Consider the following 22,501-nt stretch of genomic DNA (forward strand, 5'->3'; position numbering starts at 1 on the left):
TTTATTTTTTATTATATAATTGTCAGTATAATTATATATTTTTCTTGATAAATAAATTAATTTTCTATCAAAATAGACGTTAAATCAAATCGATTTATCTAAAAAAAAAAACATAAAAAGGTCAAAGAAGTAAAAAAATTTATTCGTATAATTCCAATTCCATTTTTTCTCGTCTCAAACACTCGAAATAACTGAAAAAAGTAAACTGAATGAAAAAAAGTTTGATTTAAAGTGATTTATAGATAATTTCGATAAATGAAAAGCGAGATATTTCGAACAATATGACGAATAAGCGTTTGGAAGCAAAATTTTTTAAAAATTATCAGTTTTCGAAGCGTTTTTTTATGTCTACGGCACACCATCTAATACTCCAACACCAATAACAAAGGACACAACAAAACAAAAGCTTTTTTATATAAATACATATATTTATGAATAAAAAACACATATAAGTCACGGCTATAAGTAAATAAGAAAATTTTTTAAAAACGTTACAGACTTACACAGTACATTAAACACATTTTTTTCTGTATTAAAAAGTTTGGACCTCATATTTACAAATAGTCCCTATATTTCAACTAACCCACCCTGATTTTTGGAGATCTATTTGCCCTTCGAGAGTTTTGGCCAAATAGATGACGAAGAGTTGAGAAAGGGCTATGCCCAGAGCGATGCCCGCTATTGTGTATAAATTCCTTTCGGCCCAAGATCTCACTAATTCTATACAACCAGATGTCCATACTTTTTTACTTGCTTCGGCCACCTGTAAAAACGTCAGCAAAATATTATTAAACAAAAAAAAATTACACTTGAACTACTTTCAAGTTGATGTTAAGTAAATAATTGAAATGTTCTTAATAATTCCAACAAGTCATGCTTGAAATCATTTGCCACAGTTACCACCGGGTTCTTTAAAACGCACCTAAAGATGCTTTGCCTTCTCCCGGGCAAATTGGACCACTTGGGGGCGCCCTTTTTTGGTAACGATCTTGGACCCTCAATGACATGTCGCTATATTTGTTGTTTTTACTTATTTGCACTAAATTTTCATGTATATTCACAACCCGTTTGTTTTTAAACAAACCAAATTGAACAATTAAGAGTCATATCGATTAAATCATCTGTAAACGCTCATAGATCTTCAATAGGAATGAAAAATCTTTTTATATCACATAAAAACATAATATTTTCATAAAAAGACACTGAAACATTATTTATTTATTTGGAATTTTGTTATAAAACAGTTCGAGTGTCTTGTACTTAATTCTAACCTACATCTAGTGTTGAATGATTTATTATATTCGCATTAAATGGCTATTTAAACAGTTATAACTAATAAAGGTTGATCTGTGGCTTAATGATAGTTTCCACTTACCGATAATGTTTGCACTCCATATCCGCACATGATATTGACCAGCCTAGAGCTGAGGTCTGTCGCATTCATACAACAAGAAAATGGTACACCACAACGTTCGACACTAGGGGAACTACAATTGAAATATTCATTTTTCGACCAGTCCATGTAACCTTCGGAGCTGAGTCCACAACATTTGAACTGAAAATATATTTTATAAATAAAAAATTTCGATTTCTTATACACAATTTCACCTCTTGTTGAGCAAAGTCGATGAAATTCTGCAGATCTAAATCATCACGATAAGTATGTATAATTTTGTCGGTGAAATTTTCTTCCAGTACTGATTGCATTGAATGGGGGAAGACGAAACCGCCAATGGCTATTCCCATTTCCAATAGGAAGAAAATTAATAAGCATAAAGAGTACTGAAATGAGAAGAAAAAAAAATAGTTCAAAAACTGATAGTGTTTACTTTAGTTAACCCATTCCATGTTGGACAAAGATACCCCGTTTGAAGAACCGGATACTAACATCTAAGACACCATATCCATACCATTGGCGTCACGGACGATCCGCAGAGCCGATGGTACATGGAGGAGGATGAAACAGAAGTAGGTTCAAGCCAAAGCGCCTGATCAGTCAATAAAAATCTTCCTGAAGCTCGAAATGTATCTCTCTGGTACACTGGGTTCGAACCTAGTGCAAGGAACTTGACTGCAAGCTCTCCATACCTCACTCATATCCATGTGGTGAACGAATTCATAAAAATATAATTCACAATTTCTTAGTTATCGAATGCATGGTCCACAGCATGTCTTTGGGCATCAATTGTTCTCAATTTCTTCTGTTTTTTGAGTGATATTTATTTCCTCCTTTATTTTTTTCATTTTTCAAATAAAATCAAACTGGGCCCATTTTAATTCTGAAGTGGGGTGCCCTACTTGAACCATCACTAGTCACTCAAAATCACAATTGTGAACAGTCCAAATTGTTTATCGAACTTGAATCACTACCACATTCTTCATTTTCACTTTCACTATAAATTTTAGATCAATTGATCTATTTACACTTCATTTGAATAATATTACAAGGCAATGAGTTCACTACTACTAACGTACTTTTTGGAATGTTGTTAAATTACAAGTTAAAGGGAATATGTGACAAGCTTTATTCAAAGACAAACCGACATGCTTAGTGCTTTAATTCTATTATAGTTGACCAGTTTGGTATGTAAATGGGTTAACTTTAAAAATTAAGGTTTTAAAAATATGCAATTCATCATTTTACTTACGAATTTGAGCAAACACGTGTTTTCTCTGAGCGCTCCTAAACAGCCAGTGAAACTGACTATAAATACAACACAACCCATTATAATCATTAATAAAGATATGTTCAAAATGACGTCGTAGACATTTTCAAGTCGTATCCATCCTACCAGTTGTAATTTGTAAAAAAACGTATATAGACCAATACCAATCAAAAGGCCTCCGCATAACTACAATAATTGTATAAATTTGATTTTTAATTCACAAAAAACAATTGAAACAAGGAACTTCAGTAGGATGAAAAGGGGGTTGGGAAGATTATGATTATAAATGTGTGGTATGATCTTGGATATTGGATACATTCACAAATAACATTTAAAACTGTAAACAAGACACCTAAAATACTCGATTTACATGTTTTAGTAATAAAATTATTATTTTTATCATTTAAAATATGTTTTTAATATAAAAAGAACGCAATTTAATTTCCTGTACGAGATAATTATGTCAAATATTGAATCTAAATATAAAAATGAAAAAAACCTTGTAAATTTAATTTCCTAATTATCAATTAAAACTTTTAATTCCATGTAAACCGGAACTATTTATCAGTGAAATACAAAAAAAGGTTACAATACAAATGGAAACAATTATTATCAACAGATTATATACGCCTTAATTACTGACTCACCCAAAATACAAAGTTAAGTAGGAATATGAGATATTTCACACAAGGGCTGACGTGTGTGAAGTTACTAGTAGGTTGCCTTCTGTAATCCCTTCTATATGCTGTAGCCATAATTATTTTTAGTGTATTCGTTCCTAATAACTTTCTTTCTTATTGTGCCGTTGCACAACATCAATCGCAACACAGCATATGTGATAAAATAACACGATTATTATCAAAATTCACATAGAATATTTTTTTAATTTATAACAATAACTAAAGAGAACAACAAAAATTTCTTTTTCTTTAAATTAGAACAGCTCATCTAATGGGAGTCTGAATCTGGATTCTGACATTGACAGTTGATAGATAAACAAAAACATTTCTTCTTCTTTTATATCAACGTCAATATGGTTTTGTGGTTTACCAATATTTATTTTGGATGCGTGTCGTTAGATTAAAGGCTAATAGATACTTATTAGGTAAAAGACAAATGTGTATATTATGTTACATATAGGGTAGTTATGTACAGGAGTGGATTTAAAGTATATTTACAGTGGGGTTCGTAGGAATTAATTTTATTTCCAGTAAATGTTTTAAGCACGTTCAATTACAGGATATATTATTTTTTATATTTATTAGATATTATTTTAATTGATTATTTATAACTTATTACTACTCGTATTTACCGTATAAAAAAACTTGTTGTTTATTTACTTTTTTTCACTGGTTATTGGATAAATATGTGTTACAGATCAATTATTACCTGCTTCATGACGTGAAATTGGTGGGAGAAAAATAGTGGAGGTATGGTAAAATTGATTTAGATACAGTTTTAAAGTTTACTTAAATTTTTTGAAATCTATAAAAAACCGACACATACCCATACGATTTTAATAACGAATATTTAGTTACAGGTGGTAGTGTGTCGTAATATTATTAGAAAAATTGGTAAGTGAAATAAATCGGATTTAAAATTATTTTAATTCGTATATTTTCAAAAATAATCACCTGATATACAAAAAGTGAAAATAAAAAATTATTTTCAACCATTAAATAATTTTGTATCTTCTTTTGGAATCGAATTAGTGTTTTTTTTATTTTTAATAGTCAAGTCAGAATGACTTTGACTGAAATTATATGGAAATAATTCTGAAAAATGAGTAAAAAAAACTGTGGGCATAGTAAAAAAGTTGTCAACTCTCGGGAAGGGTATGAAAAACGTTCACGTTCACCCTAAAACGTAACCTTCTACCCTTAGAACGGTTTAGAGTGCTAAAAAAGGAAAAATTAAATAAAAAATATGAAATTTTATTTTAGTGGGTGATTCAATATCGTAATGTTTCATGTTATTTTGTTTTTATTCTAATTTTCCAGCTTCTGATACACACTGAATGTGTTTCGCGTTAGAATTTAAATATTTAAGCGGTGCACAGACTGACGCTAATAAACATAACCTCAATTGTGCGTATATATAAAGAAATTTGATAATATACGAAGTGACATTTGACACACGGAAGCGGTGCACAGTGATTTTTGAGTGCAAGTGACATTTGACACGTAAATAGATCCAAACGAACCTGATTGTCGATTAGATAAGGAAGTTAATAACTAGTTCTTGTTAAGGAATTTTAAAATGAGAAAATTATTCCGTATACTCAGCTAAATTTTAGTTTTTTGGAATCAACCGACTGGTATTTCAGTATTTCACAAACTACAAAAAAGTGAGGTTATATTTTTGACGTTCAGCGATTGAAAAGTTGGACGTCGAGAGCGCGTCCGAGCGCCATCTTTATGTGCGTTATAACAGTTTCTTAACTATCTTTGGAAATCAGCGACGAGAGCTTACGTCAAAAGTTACGGCGGCCATTTTAAAATATGAATACAGTGAGACTGGACTCAATTTAAATAAACAATCAGTTATCTGCAATTTCTCTTGCTTTAAATGTTATTCATCGACTAACTTGACACTAATTCGTTCAATAAAAAAAAATTAACCGATATGGTTACCGTGTTTATATTTATAATTAACCATTTTTGCAATTCAAACATCTTTTTGAATCAATTTTTAACACTTCTATGTTAACTGTCAATAAAAAAATAGGTTTGAAATGATTTATCGACATGTTGCTAAAGTGATAGTAATTATGAAACAGATAACAATTTTTTTTATAAATTACCAGTTTAGTCACTTGATCAATAGGAAAATTTCACTGCTCTTATTAATAAAATCTAACATTACAATTCGAATTAGTTAAAAAATGTAATAACTACTTTTCTAATAACCTCTGTATATACCGAACACAATGTTTACTGCTACCGCTACCCCAACTATGTGACGATAACGTTTTCATTTTTTACTTCTCTATTTCTAATATAAATAAAATAAATATGAATTAATGTATTAAAATAAAAATACTTTTCAATCACCTCCCGTATACGTGTGTATTTAAAAACAAGCTGTCAAATGTCACTTTATCATCTTTATAAAACTCGTTGTAAAATACGAAGTATTTAAATGTCAATTGGTTTGTTACAAACTTTTTTTTTTCAGTGTCATTCACCTCATAAACGATCTTTTCTATTTCTCTGTTGTTTGGCCTAATTTTTGTTTAAATAGTCGTCGATTCATATCCAAATATCGCCTATTACATTTAAAAAATGTACGTCCTCATCTTCTCTGAAAACTATGGGTCATTTCGAGTCAAGGTCTCATCCATAAAAAACAGGACGGACTATTAAAAAAAAAATGTCAGACTGTTTTCTGACGTCACAAATTACACGGCACTACCTCATTTTATAGTAAAATGTATACAAACAACATAATATTAGATAATGTTGTTTTATTTCGCGTCAACGTCACTTTATGAGGTGATAAAATTTGAGTAGGCCCTTTGGATAAAATGTAAAGAACCTTGATTTCGAGTATCGTCGGCCATATTGTCGTGGTGTACAAATATTTTCATTTGTATATAGAAAATTGATTGTTTCGAACGCTTTTTTTTCATTGAAATGAGTATATTTACAAAAAAAAAATGAAAATAAAACACCAGTACCAGTAATAATTTTAATATAAATACAATAATTTTCCCTTAAGAGAATATGACGGCCGGACGTGACGTCATCCCGAAACGACCTATTCGTTGTGTTTTTATTTTGTACAGTTACTTATAAGAATTCGTTTAAAATAACGTCTAGACTATCGAAAGTCGCAGGTCTTTTTATAATACCGATCTTTTTAATCAATTTTCTTTTATGTCAACAGTTAAAACAGAATATAAAATGGTAATGTGAATATAAAAGTAAAATAAATTTGATATTTGCAGCAATTGTGAATCGATTTGTTTTCTTAATTTAGTATAAAGATGTCGCTGGTCAGTAATACACTGTCTAACGTAGGAATTAAAATCTGTTACGGCATAATTGAGAGTTGGCATTATTTCGAATTACTACACTGAGAAAACTGAAATTATAAACCGGTTAGAAACAAATAAGATGTAAATAAACTATTATTGTTATTTTAGCATAATTAAAGTTATTACGGGTTATATATAGTACTCAAGTTGATTTATTTGATTTTAACTTTTGAAATTTTGTGTAAATTATAAGAAATAATACGGCAGAAAATCTTTCGGGGATAATTCAAATTTTCTCGTATATTTGAACGTTTGTCAACATATTAGTCCTACAATTAACAATACTATATTAATATTTTATAGTTTAGGATGATTTAGAATGTACTAGTGTTAATTCATTTTACACTGGATGTTTATTGATCATAAGATGATTCAATAATCAATTATTTGTCAAGGTACTTGTTTATAGTTTCATTATTTTGGTAGCTGGATAGCGACACGTGCTATACGTATTTTTGTTTATTAAATCTATTAAATTTAAAATATCTATTTACGAAAATATCCATTTATTATTAATACCTATGCCGATGACTTCGAAGTTAGAAACTGACAAGTTCAGGCTCGTCGAAACCTACTTAAAATTGATGATCAGACGCTTTGACTTGAACCTTTCGACGTCATTACGCTGAATATTTGAACTACGGCACTACGGGTCGTCCGTGTTGCCCAGATCACCGTATCCGGTTTGAGGTACAGTTCAGGCTCGTCGAAACTTACTTAAAATTGATGATCAGACGCTTTGACTTGAACCTTTCGACGTCATTAAGCTGAATATTTGAACTACGGCACTACGGGTCGTCCGAGTTGCCCAGATCACCGTATCCGGTTTGAGGTACAGTTCAGGCTCGTCGAAACTTACTTAAAATTGATGATCAGACGCTTTGATTTGAACCTTTCGACGTCATTACGCTGAATATTTGAACTACGGCACTACGGGTCGTCCGTGATGCCCAGATCTCCGTATCCGGTTTGAGGTACAGTTCAGGCTCGTCGAAACTTACTTAAAATTGATGATCAGACGCTTTGACTTGAACCTTTCGACGTCATTACGCTGAATATTTGAACTACGGCACTACGGGTCGTCCGTGTTGCCCAGATCACCGTATCCGGTTTGAGGTACAGTTCGGGCTCGTCGAAACTTACTTAAAATTGAAGATCAGACGCTTTGACTTGAACTTTTTGACGTCATTACGCTGAATATTTGAACTACGGCACTACGGGTCGTCCGAGTTGCCCAGATCACCGTATCCGGTTTAAGGTACAGTTCGGGCTCGTCGAAACTTACTTAAAATTGATGATCAGACGCTTTGACTCGAACCTTTTGACGTCATTACGCTGAATATTTGAACTACGGCACTACGGGTCGTCCGAGTTGCCCAGATCACCGTATCCGGTTTAAGGTACAGTTCAGGCTCGTCGAAACTTACTTAAAATTGATGATCAGACGCTTTGACTCGAACCTTTTGACGTCATTATGCTGAATGTTTGAACTACGGCACTACGGGTCGTCCGTGTTTGTCCAGATTACCGTATCCGGTTTAAAGTACAGTCACTGGACTGTGCGCCTCAATTTTCAAATATTTAGCGTATACAGTAGGAATCTATAGTATCATACAATAAGATTGTGGAACTGAAAACACCACTAAATAAACTGATAATAGTTTGGACCTTACAAAAGGACAGTTTCTAGACTGGTTACATCCTCTAGCGGTTAGATTGGAAGATAAAATGGATTAGAACAATCGAACGGTTAAAATGATGGGGAAATAGATTTATAATCGATTGTTTATAAAAGATAGTCTCGGGATTCGGTAATTTTAAAGTTGTTTGTTAAACTAAATCGCCTAAACTCGTCTTAAATAACGAAAAATTTCGGAAAATATTGGAACTATAACGTGAATCATGGAAAGAGCGCATAGAACACACCAAAATGTATGTTTATACATATAAGGACGTGGAGTGGGGAGTACTGCCGGTTAACCTCGAATTAATAATTTACTATTTTGACCTTTATTACCTTTAAAATAAAAGAAAAATTAAATAAATGTTTATTTGCAACTTTTTATTACACACATTTATTTTAATCTGATGTTCTCGAGTAAATCTCAAAATTCCCTTTTGGATTTTACATCCAAAAATGTGTTTTATGGTTTTAAAATTTCTATTTTTATATTTTCGCGTGTGGATGATAAGATTTAGTTTTTTTTTTTCGTTTTTATGGTAGAAATTAACATTCTAATAATATCGTTAACGAAAGTTTGACAGATACTGGTTCTTAGTCTATAATCTAATTGGTCGAATTATCGTCTCGTATCGAAACCTTCAAACCCACTCTAGAATTCGCCTACTGCTTTTAGGTTAGGAAGAATATTATACTATTATCCAATAAAATGCTAATGCATCTAATAGACATTTGCTTTTTCTTAAAACTAATCTGATACTCTGATGAAACGATATCAATGTAACAAGATCAATTATTTGGTAAGTTCAGTTTTGTTTTATTACCGAAAAAAAAAAACGATCGGGAACTAATTTGTTTTATTATTGAAAAAATTTCGTAATTTTCGCTTTTAACATGACAAAAAGTTCGTTTTGCGACGCTAATTTCAAATTTTACAACTTTTTTTGTCAGTTCAATGTCAAATGTCAAAAAAAAAGAAGAGGAATTGACAGTTTCCATCGACTTTACGTACTGTTAAAATATGTAAAGTTCCTCGCGACTCACCCTGTATTATTATAGTTATATATTGAGATGAATTTTTTGTGTTGTTTGGTGAAAAAAAAAAAAAAAAAAAAAATAGTTTACTAATCAACTCAAATGCGTATTTATATGTATATATAAAAAATTATGAGCGGACGTGTACACGTCGTTCGAATAAACACTAATAATTGACAGTGATAATATTTACTTGAATCGTATAACCATTTATCGCTTTAATTGTTCCGAGGCGTGTACACGCCATCTTTATTTGTCGATACATAAACAGAATCATCACCAAGACGTTAATAATAAATTCTCGGTTAATATAATTTGAAATTGTTAAAGAATTCCATTACGACAACGTAATAATTGAAATCGGTTTGAAATACGGCGTGTACACGTCGCATTTGTATACAGGAGTTTATTTTTTAACGAAAAAGTTGAAAGTTAAAAGTTTTAGTACAAAAAACCGACGACATAACCTTGCCTGCGGATGGAACTGTCTTTGTATTGTTTGGAGCCGGTTCTGTCTTTTCAGTCCATTGTTTTAGTCGTTTTTTTGTACCGGGTGTGAGGTGATGGACCCATGGTTATATAAACACTCGATGGAAACATCTTCACGACGTGGAAGTGTCTTATCGGTCGCGTGACTCAACTTCAAAATTAATAAGAAAGAATTTCCCTGTTTTGACAGCTGTCAAGTGCAAATGTCATAATAGCGTATGCGTAAATTGTTTTTAATACGTATTTATAGGTTCAGACATGTTATTTGCTGGTAATATCGATTAAAAACTCCAACTGTTTTCGAAATTCGATTTTTACTTTGTTTTTCGTCGACGCGATATGTAAAGGCGTGGAAATTTATCGAAAATTTTTCGGTCGCGTGACTTAACTTCAAAATTAATAAGAAAAAATTTCCCTGTTTTGACAGCTGTCAAGTGCGAATGTCATGTCTTAACTTCAAAATTAATAAAAATAATTTCCCTGTTTTGACAGCTGTCAAGTGCAAATGTCATAATAGCGTATGCGTAAATTGTTTTTAATACGTATTTATAGGTTCAGACATATTATTTGCTGGTAATATCGATTAAAAACTCCAACTGTTTACGAAATTCGATTTTTACTTTGTTTTTCGTCGACGCGATATGTAAAGGCGTGGAAATTTATCGAAAATTTTTCGGTCGCGTGACTTAACTTCAAAATTAATAAGAAAGAATTTCCCTGTTTTGACAGCTGTCAAGTGCGAATGTCATGTGACTTAACTTCAAAATTAATAAGAAAAAATTTCCCTGTTTAGACAGCTGTCAAGTGCGAATGTCATGTCTTAACTTCAAAATTAATAAAAATAATTTCCCTGTTTTGACAGCTGTCAAGTACGAATGTTATGTGACTTAACTTCAAAATTAATAAAAAAAATTTCCCTGTTTTGACAGCTGTCAAGTACGAATGTTATGTGACTTAACTTCAAAATTAATAAAAATAATTTCCCTGTTTTGACAGCTGTCAAGTACGAATGTTATGTGACTTAACTTCAAAATTAATAAAAATAATTTCCCTGTTTTGACAGCTGTCAAGTGCGAATGTCATGTGACTTAACTTCAAAATTAATAAAAATAATTTCCCTGTTTTGACAGCTGTCAAGTACGAATGTTATGTGACTTAACTTCAAAATTAATAAAAATAATTTCCCTGTTTTGACAGCTGTCAAGTACGAATGTTATGTGACTTAACTTCAAAATTAATAAAAATAATTTCCCTGTTTTGACAGCTGTCAAGTGCGAATGTCATGTGACTTAACTTCAAAATTAATAAAAATAATTTCCCTGTTTTGACAGCTGTCAAGTGCGAATGTCATGTGACTTAACTTCAAAATTAATAAAAATAATTTCCCTGTTTTGACAGCTGTCAAGTGCGAATGTCATAATATGTCATATGCGTAAATTGTTTTTAATACGTATTTATAGGTTCAGACATGTAATTGGCTGGTAATATCGATTAAAAACTCTCGAAAATCGACTTTTACTTTGTTTTTCGTCAACGTGACGTCTGTCATGCGTTCTATCTATCGGAAAGAGTAGATTCAAAAGTTGATAAAGTGTTTCAGGGTAATCTGAATAATGTTGAACGATGGCCAAGAACTTTTTCTTTTGTTGCAAATTTTTTCTAAAGAAGAATTACATCATAGAAGATTTTTTCTTCAAAACTGCACAGGACGCGCGTATATGACAAGCGGAACGACTCCTAACCTCAAAACCTAACCTAAAAACTAAATATATGAACAAATAAAAAAAATTGACTATGAGATATTTTTCGATTGTACCTCTATGTGTTTCATTCTATGGGATTTGTTTTTACATGTGATTTTTATTAAACGGATTGTCGTTAATAAACATTCATTGTCGTGCATTGATTGTATGTGGAGCTACTGATTTAGTTACATACAGTTATAAACTTTATGTGATGAAATTTACTGTGCAGGTGAATTATTATTATTTGTATTAACGAATTTTCGTTTACGAATCGCGATGTTTTTTGGTAACAAATCGGCTATATTTACGAAAATATTTAGTGTGAATTTTTTAAATTTGAAGGTTAGTCGACTAAATGTTTATTTTTATTCGTTTTTCAACTATATTTCGAGAACTACGCACTTTAGAGTGCGTAACACTTTTTTATTTACAAACTAGTGCGTAAAGAGATTCACTTTAAGCACTAGTGCGTGGAAAAACGTATTATTAAGGTCTCTCCATAGCGTAGTGGCTAAAGTACGAGGCTCGCGTCCGGGTGGTCCCAGGTTCGAATCGCGCTGATGCCGTTTTTTTTATTTTTCTGTTTATATAGTAATAATTATTTTTTGATCGAGTTTAACATTTTTTAAATTTGAAGGTTAGTCGACTAAATGTTTATTTTTATTCGTTTTTCTACTACTTTCCGTTAAGTACGCACTTTAAAGTGCGTAACACTTCACTATTTACAAACTAGTGCAAAAAGAGACACACTTTAAGCACTAGTGCGCGGAAAAACGTATTATTAAGGTCTCTCCATAGCGTAGTGGCTAGAGTACGAGGCTCGCGTCCGGGTGGTCCCAGGTTCGAATCGCGATGATGCCGTTTTTCTATTTTTCTGTTTATATAGTAATAATTATTTTTTGATCGCGTTTAACATTTTTTAAATTTGAAGGTTAGTCGACTAAATGTTTATTTTTATTCGTTTTTCTACTATATTTCGTGAGGTACGCATTTTAGAGTGCGTAACACTTTTTTATTTACAAACTAGTGCGTAAAGAGACACACTTTAAGCACTAGTGCGCGGAAAAACGTATTATTAAGGTCTCTCCATAGCGTAGTGGCTAGAGTACAAGGCTCGCGTCCGGGTGGTCCCAGGTTCGAATCGCGCTGATGCCGTTTTTTTATTTTTCTGTTTATATAGTAATAATTATTTTTTGATCGAGTTTAACATTTTTTAAATTTGAAGGTTAGTCGACTAAATGTTTATTTTTATTCGTTTTTCTACTACTTTCCGTTAAGTACGCACTTTAAAGTGCGTAACACTTCACTATTTACAAACTAGTGCAAAAAGAGACACACTTTAAGCACTAGTGCGCGGAAAAACGTATTATTAAGGTCTCTCCATAGCGTAGTGGCTAGAGTACGAGGCTCGCGTCCGGGTGGTCCCAGGTTCGAATCGCGATGATGCCGTTTTTCTATTTTTCTGTTTATATAGTAATAATTATTTTTTGATCGCGTTTAACATTTTTTAAATTTGAAGGTTAGTCGACTAAATGTTTATTTTTATTCGTTTTTCTACTATATTTCGTGAGGTACGCATTTTAGAGTGCGTAACACTTTTTTATTTACAAACTAGTGCGTAAAGAGACACACTTTAAGCACTAGTGCGCGGAAAAACGTATTATTAAGGTCTCTCCATAGCGTAGTGGCTAGAGTACGAGGCTCGCGTCCGGGTGGTCCCAGGTTCGAATCGCGCTGATGCCGTTTTTTTATTTTTCTGTTTATATAGTAATAATTATTTTTTGATCGAGTTTAACATTTTTTAAATTTGAAGGTTAGTCGACTAAATGTTTATTTTTATTCGTTTTTCTACTACTTTCCGTTAAGTACGCACTTTAAAGTGCGTAACACTTCACTATTTACAAACTAGTGCAAAAAGAGACACACTTTAAGCACTAGTGCGCGGAAAAACGTATTATTAAGGTCTCTCCATAGCGTAGTGGCTAGAGTACGAGGCTCGCGTCCGGGTGGTCCCAGGTTCGAATCGCGCTGATGCCGTTTTTTTATTTTTCTGTTTATATAGTAATAATTATTTTTTGATCGCGTTTAACATTTTTTAAATTTGAAGGTTAGTCGACTAAATGTTTATTTTTATTCGTTTTTCTACTATATTTCGTGAGGTACGCATTTTAGAGTGCGTAACACTTTTTTATTTACAAACTAGTGCGTAAAGAGACACACTTTAAGCACTAGTGCGCGGAAAAACGTATTATTAAGGTCTCTCCATAGCGTAGTGGCTAGAGTACGAGGCTCGCGTCCGGGTGGTCCCAGGTTCGAATCGCGATGATGCCGTTTTTCTATTTTTCTGTTTATATAGTAATAATTATTTTTTGATCGCGTTTAACATTTTTTAAATTTGAAGGTTAGTCGACTAAATGTTTATTTTTATTCGTTTTTCTACTATATTTAGTGAGGTACGCATTTTAGAGTGCGTAACACTTTTCTATTTAAAAACTAGTGCAAAAAGAGAAACACTTTAAGCACTAGTGCGTGGAAAAACGTATTATTAAGGTCTCTCCATAGCGTAGTGGCTAGAGTACGAGGCTCGCGTCCGGGTGGTCCCAGGTTCGAATCGCGCTGATGCCGTTTTTTTATTTTTCTGTTTATATAGTAATAATTATTTTTTGATCGCGTTTAACATTTTTTAAATTTGAAGGTTAGTCGACTAAATGTTTATTTTTATTCGTTTTTCTACTATATTTCGTGAGGTACGCATTTTAGAGTGGGTAACACTTTTTTATTTACAAACTAGTGCGTAAAGAGACACACTTTAAGCACTAGTGCGTCGAAAAACGTATTATTAAGGTCTCTCCGTAGTGTAGTGGCTAGAGTACGAGGCTCGCGTCCGGGTGGTCGCAGGTTCGAATCGCGCTGGTGCCGTTTTTTTATTTTTCTGCTTATATAGTAATATCTCGCTAAAAAACAAAGGAAATTGAGAAGAGCTGATGCCCAACGACATGCTTTGGACCATGCATTCAATTACTACCAAACTGGGCATTATATTGTTACGAACTCGTCCATCACATGGACCGTGAAGCCGGTTTAGTGGAAACGGTTGAGTATAGCGCTAAAAAACAGAGGAAATTGAGGAAAACTGATGCCCAAAGACCGTTGGAAGACGTAATTGCAACACTTTTAGCTACACCAAGGTGTATGTAAGGTAATTCCGAGAACAATAAAACATTTAGCTACAGAACGGGAATTTGTCTAAATGGGCGTGAAAATTTTGTTAATTTGATGAATGTCCCTTCCGCATTTCATATTTATGCGGAGATTTTCTCTAAAACGTATTTTCAACAAGCATAAATTTCAAGTCGACGCCGTTTTCTTTGCGGCAAACCTTTCGTTGAAATACCCATAAAAACAAACAAACGACTACATCGTCCCCGAAGGATAAAACTCCAAAATGGAAATAAAAATACTGTACGATCGTAAAGAAGGACTATTTTATGTAATCATATATTCGCTTCATGGTTCGGTAAAGAAAAAAATTATAAAACACTTTTTGGTCACTTCTCTAACACGTCGTTTTGTGACAGAGACTAAGAAATAATCGAAACAATAAAAAATTGCTTTTCCACTTTGATATTTGTCTATTCGAGTTACGAATTGATGCGCTATCCGACGTATTTTCCTGATTTAGTCTCGTGCGACTCCTTTTTGTTTTTAAACTCACTCACGTGGCCGAAATTTCAAGCGAATGACGTCACCGACGCCTACTTAGCAGACCTCGAATCAAAATAAGACCATATCGAAAAATAAAATCGATCTTGTACTCCAAATACTTATCGAATAACCCTCGTATGTGTTTTTAAATTTTCGATAAAATTAGTTTATACTTTTATTTAAATAACTCCGTGTAGAAAAACAATTTTTCACAATTTTTTCGACACCATAATGGCAATTTAATCATTTCCGGTTGTCCAGAATATACAAATTTTATTATAAGTGAGGTTATGTACTTTTACAATAGTTTATATCGTGAATTACACGTTCTAAATATCGCTAAACTATGACTGATGAACTTTATCACATTTATAATACAAAATCTACCATTTGAATTAGAAAGATTCAAATACAAAGTGAAAATCAAGACGCACCCGATACACATATAGTTCAAAACTCTAACGAACCCCGTATTCAATGATTTAGTGCAAAATCTGGTATAAGTTATCTTATTACATACTTAATCTACATAATTTATAAACTAAAACACCCTGTATATTCTCTCCGGCTCCTATAGCAACCATAAAACCCATATTAAAATCCCGTTTCTATATTTTGTTTCAGATTTTTATATGTCAAATTTCAAACATATATTTTAAACTAACCCTGTATACTATAATCTGTATATTGGAATTCCATACGAATGATTAGTCAAAAGTTTTTTGGTACATAATTAAAGTGACGATGGTTTAAAATTACTGAATTTCTGGCGAGTAATATTATAAACGCCATTTTGTCACTATGAATTTTGATTTATTTTAGCAAGTGCCGGTAATGGACCAACATCCGGATTCTCGACATGGACATCACCACGATCGATCTTATGATAATCCCGTTTTCGAATCTCCCAGCAGGAAAATATCCGCAACGTCTGAACACACAGAAATAGGTCCTGTCAGAAAAAAAAGTATTTTATATAAACATAACGATATCGATATGTTGAGCTGTTCTGGTAGAAGCGGTAAGTTTAAAAAAATGTAACATAAATAGAAAGGAACAAATTTTAAAATCAGTATTAATACAAGTATAGATTGTGAATTATGGCAGGCACTTCCGTCGGCGGACGGCGAATGAAACGTTATTAATTAATGGAACTGTATTGGCATCAGCGTTGCCAGCTATACGTTTTTTACGTAGATATCCATGTATTCGTCACTCTTAGCAAACTTACAAACTTCAGTATTTTTTTTTTTAATTTGTATAAATTTACAAAATAATATTATTCATCATGTATATTTTTCGTTAGTTTATTTATTGATAGTGGCAGTATCTGTACTAAACATATTAACATTGTTAGCACTAGTTCAAATGTCGAGCGTCTGTTTTCTGTGTCCAATTTTGGCAAAAATTAACATCAGTATCAGAATAGCAGGCTAACTTTTTACAAAAAGTGCTTTAAAAACAAACGCAATTTTTATTTCAATAAATTGTATTACAAAATGCCTTTCTCAAAATCCGAACTGGCAACACTGACGTTCCGTTGCATATAATGACATTTCGTTATTTGTTGTTATTAAATTTTAATGTTTACGTTATTTTTATTTGTGATTTTGAACTGATTTTCTATCAAAAAAAAATTAGACTCAAGATAAATCATCACGAAAAACATATAAAAAGGTCTAAGAAGTTAAAATATATAATTCACTGTTTTCCACCTAAATGTTCATGAACATATTATGTAAAAGGAAGACATCTTGGCAACCGGAAACCGGTGTAAAAATATGACAGTAGTGTTTTCGATTATATCAACAAAATGGTCATACTAAGTTCATAATTTCCATCATATTTTCAAAATTATATATGCGATTCATTCACGACTAAGAATTCAACTGTAAATTTATAAACACACCAGACGATGAGAGGTAGTCACAAAATCGTTTGTCACGCCATCTCTACTTCAAGCGGCCAATCTTAAATTTTAATTATTCTTCCTAAGCATAGGAAACTGTATCTTGATTTCTACTACGATTCACTAGGCGGTGCTGGTATAACAGAAATATGGAGATAGGATTATTTCGTAATTTACTAATATGTGTAATATACAGTTTATTTAATGACGATTGTATTTTAATGTATCTATTTTAGAAAGTGGAAGACAAAATGGTGATTACAGGTTTAAAAAGAACTCGGAAACAGAATCTGTATATTCCAAAACAAGATTTGCCCCAGTTCATGAAGATAGGTAACAAATGTGACAAATTTTTCGATCGGAATTATAATTTTACGGTAGTATTATTTCTTTAGGTCGTGGTGGTACTTGTTCTGTCTTCAATGCCGATCTGACGACGGCCAACAATCGTGGAAACCCAAATTTTGGCACAAATTGTGTCCTTACCCTTTCTGTCCCACGTATCGACAATTCACAAGAATAATATCTATAAGTTTAATAGGAATCTTAAGTTGGTGTTTGTTTTATTCGGTGGTAGGAGAAACGGCAGCTCCACCTGACGGTAAACTGTTCCAACTAATATTATTAACAATTGCTACTCATATCGGTGGATGGTTGATGAGTTTGACGACGTTGCCGGCTTTAGTGGGAATGCTTATAACTGGATTCATTTTTCAAAATTTGAATATCGTTAATATAGACGATTCCTTTTCTTATATATGCAAGGAATTGAGGTGAGAAATTTAATTTTTGATTGTTGTATGTTGTATAGTATCGTATTTAATACAGTAACATCGATTTTGTTGAATTTATTTTTTATTTTATCATAAGAAACAATTTTAACGAAGGTATATTTCGAAATATTAGTCGAAATTACAAATTTCAAATTATCCTTTAGACTTCTGTGTCTACCCGGAATCTAAACACGTTAGTTTGCCGTTTTCGAGATCGTAGAATCCATTTATCCATACACCATATCTCTGTACTTACGGTTTTATCGATAATTGTATAGGTTCGTCGTTTCTAATTGGTTTTATGAATAAAACGAAAGGTTTTAGTTTAGAAGGGATATTTTTTGGAGATGGGGACATGGCTTAAGACGTATAGTGAGAAAAAAAAAATCAAAAAAGTGCTTTTCTTGTTTATTTTTGATCGAATTTTAATTACATTCAAGTTGTCGTACTGACACTTTAGCTTAGATTAGGTTTATTTTAGCTTAGATTAGTTTTACTTTAGCTTAGATTAGGTTTATTTTAGCTTAGGATAGTTTCACTTTAGCTTAGATTAGTTTTATTTTAGCTTAGGATAGTTTCACTTTAGCTTAGATTAGTTTTATTTTAGCTTAGATTAGGTTTATTTTAGCAAAGATTAGTTTTACTTTAGCTTATATTAGGTTTACTTTAGCTTAGATTAGCTTAGGATAGTTTCACTTTAGCTTAGCTTAGGATAGTTTCACTTTAGCTTAGATTAGTTTTATTTTAGCTTAGATTAGGTTTATTTTAGCTAAGATTAGTTTTACTTTTGCTTATATTAGGTTTAATTTAGCTTAGATTAGTTTTATTTTAGCTTAGATTAGGTTTATTTTAGCTAAGATTAGTTTTACTTTTGCTTATATTAGGTTTACTTTAGCTTAGATTAGCTTAGGATAGTTTCACTTTAGCTTAGATTAGTTTTATTTTAGCTTAGATTAGGTTTATTTTAGCTAAGATTAGTTTTACTTTTGCTTATATTAGGTTTACGTTAGCTTAGATTAGTTTTATTTTAGCTTAGGATAGTTTCACTTTAGCTTAGATTAGTTTTATTTTAGCTTAGGATAGTTTCACTTTAGCTTAGATTAGTTTTATTTTAGCTTAGATTAGGTTTATTTTAGCAAAGATTAGTTTTACTTTAGCTTATATTAGGTTTACTTTAGCTTAGATTAGCTTAGGATAGTTTCACTTTAGCTTAGCTTAGGATAGTTTCACTTTAGCTTAGATTAGTTTTATTTTAGCTTAGATTAGGTTTATTTTAGCTAAGATTAGTTTTACTTTTGCTTATATTAGGTTTAATTTAGCTTAGATTAGTTTTATTTTAGCTTAGATTAGGTTTATTTTAGCTAAGATTAGTTTTACTTTTGCTTATATTAGGTTTACTTTAGCTTAGATTAGCTTAGGATAGTTTCACTTTAGCTTAGATTAGTTTTATTTTAGCTTAGATTAGTTTTATTTTCGCTTAGATTAGGTTTATTTTAGCAAAGATTAGTTTTACTTTTGCTTATATTAGGTTTACGTTAGCTTAGATTAGTTTTATTTTAGCTTAGGATAGTTTCACTTTAGCTTAGATTAGTTTTATTTTAGCTTAGGATAGTTTCACTTTAGCTTAGATTAGTTTTATTTTAGCTTAGATTAGGTTTATTTTAGCAAAGATTAGTTTTACTTTAGCTTATATTAGGTTTACTTTAGCTTAGATTAGCTTAGGATAGTTTCACTTTAGCTTAGCTTAGGATAGTTTCACTTTAGCTTAGATTAGTTTTATTTTAGCTTAGATTAGGTTTATTTTAGCTAAGATTAGTTTTACTTTTGCTTATATTAGGTTTAATTTAGCTTAGATTAGTTTTATTTTAGCTTAGATTAGGTTTATTTTAGCTAAGATTAGTTTTACTTTTGCTTATATTAGGTTTACTTTAGCTTAGATTAGCTTAGGATAGTTTCACTTTAGCTTAGATTAGTTTTATTTTAGCTTAGATTAGGTTTATTTTAGCTAAGATTAGTTTTACTTTTGCTTATATTAGGTTTAATTTAGCTTAGATTAGCTTTACTTTTGCTTATATTAGATTTACTTTAGCTTAGGATAGTTTCACTTTAGCTTAGATTAGTTTTATTTTAGCTTAGGATAGTTTCACTTTAGCTTAGATTAGTTTTATTTTAGCTTAGATTAGGTTTATTTTAGCAAAGATTAGTTTTACTTTAGCTTATATTAGGTTTACTTTAGCTTAGATTAGCTTAGGATAGTTTCACTTTAGCTTAGCTTAGGATAGTTTCACTTTAGCTTAGATTAGTTTTATTTTAGCTTAGATTAGGTTTATTTTAGCTAAGATTAGTTTTACTTTTGCTTATATTAGGTTTAATTTAGCTTAGATTAGTTTTATTTTAGCTTAGATTAGGTTTATTTTAGCTAAGATTAGTTTTACTTTTGCTTATATTAGGTTTACTTTAGCTTAGATTAGCTTAGGATAGTTTCACTTTAGCTTAGATTAGTTTTATTTTAGCTTAGATTAGGTTTATTTTAGCTAAGATTAGTTTTACTTTTGCTTATATTAGGTTTAATTTAGCTTAGATTAGCTTTACTTTTGCTTATATTAGATTTACTTTAGCTTAGGATAGTTTCACTTTAGCTTAGATTAGTTTTATTTTAGCTTAGGATAGTTTCACTTTAGCTTAGATTAGTTTTATTTTAGCTTAGATTAGGTTTATTTTAGCAAAGATTAGTTTTACTTTAGCTTATATTAGGTTTACTTTAGCTTAGATTAGCTTAGGATAGTTTCACTTTAGCTTAGCTTAGGATAGTTTCACTTTAGCTTAGATTAGTTTTATTTTAGCTTAGATTAGGTTTATTTTAGCTAAGATTAGTTTTACTTTTGCTTATATTAGGTTTAATTTAGCTTAGATTAGTTTTATTTTAGCTTAGATTAGGTTTATTTTAGCTAAGATTAGTTTTACTTTTGCTTATATTAGGTTTACTTTAGCTTAGATTAGCTTAGGATAGTTTCACTTTAGCTTAGATTAGTTTTATTTTAGCTTAGATTAGGTTTATTTTAGCTAAGATTAGTTTTACTTTTGCTTATATTAGGTTTAATTTAGCTTAGATTAGCTTTACTTTTGCTTATATTAGATTTACTTTAGCTTAGGATAGTTTCACTTTAGCTTAGATTAGTTTTATTTTAGCTTAGATTAGGTTTATTTTAGCTAAGATTAGTTTTATTTTCGCTTAGATTAGGTTTATTTTAGCTAAGATTAGTTTTACTTTTGCTTATATTGGGTTTACTTTAGCTTAGATTAGCTTAGGATAGTTTCACTTTAGCTTAGATTAGGTTTACTTTAGCTTAGATTAGTTAGGATAGTTTCACTTTAGCTTAGATTAGGTTTAGTTTAGCTTAGATTAGCTTAGGATAGTTTCACTTTAGCTTAGATTAGGTTTACTTTAGCTTAGATTAGGTTTACTTTAGCTTAGATTAGTTAGGATAGTTTCACTTTAGCTTAGATTAGGTTTACTTTAGCTTAGATTAGGTTTACTTTAGCTTAGATTAGTTTTATTTTAGCTTAGATTAGGTTTACTTTAGCTTAGATTAGCTTAGGATAGTTTCACTTTAGCTTAGATTGGGTTTACTTTAGCTTAGATTAGGTTTACTTTAGCTTAGATTAGTTTTATTTTAGCTTAGATTAGTTTTATTTTCGCTTAGATTAGGTTTATTTTAGCTAAGATTAGTTTTACTTTTGCTTATATTAGGTTTAATTTAGCTTAGATTAGTTTTACTTTAGCTTAGATTAGTTTTATTTTAGCTTAGATTAGTTTTATTTTCGCTTAGATTAGGTTTATTTTAGCTTAGATTAGTTTTATTTTCGCTTAGATTAGTTTTATTTTAGCTTAGATTAGGTTTACTTTAGCTTAGATTAGCTTAGGATAGTTTCACTTTAGCTTAGATTGGGTTTACTTTAGCTTAGATTAGGTTTACTTTAGCTTAGATTAGTTTTATTTTAGCTTAGATTAGTTTTATTTTCGCTTAGATTAGGTTTATTTTAGCTAAGATTAGTTTTACTTTTGCTTATATTAGGTTTAATTTAGCTTAGATTAGTTTTACTTTTGCTTATATTAGGTTTACTTTAGCTTAGATTAGCTTAGGATAGTTTCACTTTAGCTTAGATTAGGTTTACTTTAGCTTAGATTAGGTTTACTTTAGCTTAGATTAGTTTTATTTTAGCTTAGATTAGTTTTATTTTCGCTTAGATTAGGTTTATTTTAGCTAAGATTAGTTTTACTTTTGCTTATATTAGGTTTACTTTAGCTTAGGATAGTTTCACTTTAGCTTACATTAAGTTTAGTTTAGCTTAGATTAGTTTTGCTTTAGTTTAGATTAGGTTATGTATATACATAGAAAAAAAGATATTTTTCTATGAAATTACGAATTTCCGATATATAGAAAATCGATAAAAGGAT

At 31.1% G+C, this 22,501-nt stretch overlaps 2 protein-coding genes across 7 annotated transcripts in view; one reads left to right on the forward strand and one right to left on the reverse strand.

Annotated features, from left to right (window-relative positions):
- LOC130448793 (tetraspanin-33) lies at window positions 1-3,668 on the reverse strand. The gene is made up of 5 exons (XM_056786311.1): window positions 3,314-3,668; window positions 2,649-2,852; window positions 1,609-1,782; window positions 1,376-1,555; window positions 1-763 (listed from the first exon to the last, which is right to left on the reverse strand). The coding sequence occupies exons 1-5, from the start codon at window positions 3,419-3,421 to the stop codon at window positions 575-577; spliced, it is 855 nt and encodes a 284-aa protein (XP_056642289.1). The 5' UTR covers window positions 3,422-3,668; the 3' UTR covers window positions 1-574.
- Window positions 3,669-3,823: 155 nt separating this feature from the next.
- LOC130448792 (sodium/hydrogen exchanger 9B2) overlaps window positions 3,824-22,501 on the forward strand; it is a 30,269-nt gene continuing 11,591 nt past the window's right edge. The window contains exons 1-5 of one of the 6 annotated variants that reach the window (XM_056786309.1): window positions 3,824-3,850; window positions 4,044-4,096; window positions 16,183-16,381; window positions 17,506-17,602; window positions 17,665-18,042. In XM_056786309.1, coding sequence (XP_056642287.1) covers window positions 16,195-16,381; window positions 17,506-17,602; window positions 17,665-18,042 — 662 coding nt within the window. In that variant the 5' untranslated portion in view covers window positions 3,824-3,850; window positions 4,044-4,096; window positions 16,183-16,194. Of the gene's footprint in view, window positions 3,851-4,043; window positions 4,097-4,206; window positions 4,241-9,044; window positions 9,187-11,802; window positions 11,998-14,756; window positions 14,855-16,182; window positions 16,382-17,505; window positions 17,603-17,664; window positions 18,043-22,501 lie in introns of those variants that run through there. The other 5 variants (XM_056786308.1, XM_056786306.1, XM_056786307.1 and 2 more) reach the window with 5 other exon arrangements.

This window comes from Diorhabda sublineata, chromosome 9 (assembly GCF_026230105.1).
Source record: "Diorhabda sublineata isolate icDioSubl1.1 chromosome 9, icDioSubl1.1, whole genome shotgun sequence".
In the NCBI taxonomy this organism is placed as follows: domain Eukaryota; kingdom Metazoa; phylum Arthropoda; class Insecta; order Coleoptera; family Chrysomelidae; genus Diorhabda; species Diorhabda sublineata.

Coding starts and splice junctions, on each gene's coding strand:
- LOC130448793 (XM_056786311.1), bottom strand. CDS start 3,421: ATGGCTACAGCATATAGAAGGGATTACAGAAGGCAACCTACTAGTAAC. Junction 1,556..1,608: donor TCGACTTTGCTCAACAAGAG/GTGAAATTGTGT, acceptor ATATATTTTCAG/TTCAAATGTTGTGGACTCAG. Junction 764..1,375: donor ATGGAGTGCAAACATTATCG/GTAAGTGGAAAC, acceptor ACGTTTTTACAG/GTGGCCGAAGCAAGTAAAAA.